This window comes from Rhyacophila brunnea, unplaced genomic scaffold (genome assembly GCF_057557595.1).
Source record: "Rhyacophila brunnea isolate RB1 unplaced genomic scaffold, BYU_Rbru_1.0 scaffold_9, whole genome shotgun sequence".
Taxonomy (NCBI): Eukaryota; Metazoa; Arthropoda; class Insecta; order Trichoptera; family Rhyacophilidae; genus Rhyacophila; species Rhyacophila brunnea.
In genome coordinates this window covers 28,897,743-28,901,178 of record NW_028233361.1, presented here as the reverse complement: position 1 = coordinate 28,901,178, position 3,436 = coordinate 28,897,743, and the positions used below count along the sequence as shown (strand labels likewise).

Below are 3,436 nucleotides of genomic sequence, written 5' to 3'. Positions count from 1 at the left end.
AAAACCTTCTGATTTTATTCATCACCTACCCCTCATCACACCATCCCTTGCAACAGTGGTGACCCGTAAAGTAAAATTCAATTCATTCATTTTCATTTTACAGACTTCGTTTAATTTTTTTATTAACTACTATTTTACTGTGTTTGTGAGAGAATTATTTTTTCGTTGGAGCTCGTTTTCCCGCGCAGTTTTCAACATCCGTTTTCCCGCGTTAATTTTCTTAAATTCACTTGCCTTGTCAAGATGCCCAATGGACAGTTCTCCAGCGGGTATGGCAGCAATGCCGGAGGAGAAACGACAACACCAGCACCAGCCCAGCAGACCACACCTCAGATCAGCCGCGTGGCAGTGAGGATCCCACCATTCTGTCCAGAAGACCCGGAAATGTGGTTCTGCATGGTGGAGCGAAGCTTCGAAGCAGCTGGCGTCACGACTGACGCGACCAAATTTGGATACATCCTGGGAGCTTTGGAATCTCGTTACGCTTCAGAGGTTCGAGACATCATCCTTAACCCACCTCGTGAAGGAGCCTACGAGCACCTCAGGACGGAGCTGACGAGAAGGCTGAGCTCTACCCAGGAGCAGAAGACCAGACGACTACTGGAGCACGAGGAAGTTGGTGATCGCAAACCATCACAGTTCTTGCGCCACCTACGTTCTCTCGCAGGAGCAGCCGTTACTGATGACATCCTACGCACGCTTTGGATGGGTCGCTTACCACATACCATGCAATTGGTACTGGCGACACAGAAGGACGCGGATCTCAACAAGGTTGCAGACCTAGCTGACGCCATGGCAGATTCCACATCAAAGGCATCCATTGCTGAAACCACGATGGAAGACCTGTGCGGCATCAGCAAGCTGGTGATCACCTTGCGGGAGGAAATCTCAACTCTTCGCGAGGAGCTCTCCAAAGAGCTCGCAAGAGGAAACCGACCATCAAGGCCACGTCACCAGTCACGATCAGCCAGCCAAAGGAGGAACCATTCCCGACCGCGAGACCAAAGCCACAGCAAACCTGGCATGTGTTGGTATCATCGTAGATTCGGCCAAGATGCGGAGAAGTGCGTCACACCATGCACCTTCAACAAGGGAAACGCCACGGGCAGTCGCTAAGCGCGGCCAGCGATTACAGCCCTACCTCCAGCCGCCTCTTCGTCACCGACCACGCCACGAAAATACAATTCCTTATCGACACCGGAGCGGACCTTTGCGTTTTCCCACGCACGAAAGTACAGGGGCGCCGACCAAAATCACAGTACGAACTTTCAGCAGCAAACGGATCTGTCATTGCTACGTATGGCAGTATCTCACTGACGCTGAATTTGGGGTTACGAAGAGAATTCACCTGGAAATTCGTGATTGCAGATGTCACCAAGCCCATTATTGGTGTTGACTTCCTAATCCATTTCGGATTATTAGTCGATGTCAAGAATCGCAGACTGTTGGATCAGACGACTCAACTTACAACCTCTGGACGCCACAGCAGCACTGAGATAGCAACTGTCAAAACTGTCGCAGGTAAATCCCTTTATCATGGATTACTGCAGCAGTTTCCGGATCTCACGCGCCCAGATGGAGCTGGTAGAGAAGTCATCCACAACACGAGACATCACATACGAACCACCGAAGGACCTTCTGTAGCTCAACGTCCTAGACGCCTAGCTCCCGACAAACTTCACATCGCCAAAAAGGAATTCGAAACCATGACCAGACTTGGAATAGCACGACCATCTGAAAGTTCTTGGGCGTCACCCCTCCACCTGGTGCCCAAATCTGAAGATCAATGGAGGCCATGTGGTGATTACCGCGGATTAAACGCTCGAACCGTACCTGACAGGTACCCCGTGCGTCATATCCAAGACTTCACACAAACATTGCGTGATAGGAAAGTTTTCTCCACGATCGACCTGGTGAGAGCATACAACCAAATCCCAGTGGCTGAAGAGGACATTCCGAAGACTGCCATCACAACACCCTTTGGATTATTCGAGTTTCCATTTATGTCTTTCGGCTTGAGGAATGCGGCCCAGACTTTTCAGCGCTTCATTGACGAGGTTCTGCAGGGTCTGGACTTCTGCTACGCCTACATAGACGACATCCTGGTAGCCTCCACAACAGAACAAGAGCATCTTCAACACCTGGAAATTTTGTTCAAACGCCTACAGGAGTACGGCCTGGTTGTCAACTCCACGAAGTGCCACTTCGGAGTAGAGGAAGTAAAATTCCTTGGCTACCTGGTTTCCAGCACCGGAACTCGACCACTTCCAGATCGTGTCAGCGCTATTCGCGAATACACCCGCCCAGACACTCAAAAAGGACTACGACGGTTCTTGGGAATTTTGAATTTCTATAGGAGATTCGTCCCCAAGGCCGCAGAAACGCAAGCTCCACTGAACTCACTCCTGCAAGGAAAAACTTCCAAGAAAGAACCTATCATCTGGACACCAGAAGCAATCAAGGCCTTCGAGGAATGCAAGAAGAGTTTGGCGGAAGCAACGCTATTGAAACATCCGAAAAGTGAGGGGACTCACTTAGCGATAATTAGTGACGCATCCGATACTTCCGTTGGCGCAGCACTTCAACAACGAGTTGACGATCAATGGGAACCGCTGGCATTCTTTTCAAAGAAGCTAAGTCCAGCGGAGAGAAAATATGGCGCTTACGACCGCGAGCTTTTAGCTATCTATCTAGCTGTCAAACATTTTCGACACATGATAGAAGCTCACACGTTCACCATATTTACCGACCACAAGCCCATTACGTTCGCATTCCAACAAAAATCGGACAAGTGCTCACCAAGACAATTCAGACACCTCGATTTCATCGGACAATTCACGACCGACATACGTCACGTCGCTGGAAAAGACAACATCGTCGCTGATGCCTTGTCTAGGATAGAAGTCGTTGAAGACACACTGAATTATGCCAACCTCGCAGCCGACCAGGAAACTGACAACGAAATGAGTACATTTTTACGTGACGGATCGGTACTTCAGTTGAAACAAGTACTTATTCCCGACACAGACATAAAAGTATTCTGTGACTTGTCAACACCTATCGCAAGACCTTTCATAACCAAACCGCACCGACAAGCAGCTTTTAATCATATCCACAGACTTTCACATCCCGGAATTAATGCGACCGTCAAACTTGTCACACAACGATTTGTTTGGCCGTCGATTAAAACGGATTGTCGAAATTGGGCCCGCAACTGTCTTCAATGCCAGAAGAACAAGATCACACGTCACATATCAGCACCACTCGGAAACTTTGCACCTTCAGGACGATTTGAGCATGTCCACATCGACATCGTCATCCTTCCTATGTCTGAAGGCTGCAGATATTGCCTCACCTGCGTTGACAGATTCACGCGGTGGCCGGAAGCATTTCCGATTAAGGACCAAGAAGCGGAAACGATCGCCCGTACATTCTA

The 3,436-nt window shown here is 49.2% G+C and overlaps 1 protein-coding gene across 1 annotated transcript; it reads left to right on the top strand.

Moving 5' to 3' along the window:
• Positions 1–243: 243 nt before the first annotated feature.
• LOC147063491 (uncharacterized) lies at positions 244–1,116 on the top strand. Its single transcript, XM_085959631.1, has one exon. It carries the CDS (start codon positions 244–246, stop codon positions 1,114–1,116), a length of 873 nt encoding a protein of 290 aa, XP_085815757.1.
• Positions 1,117–3,436: the final 2,320 nt, after the last annotated feature.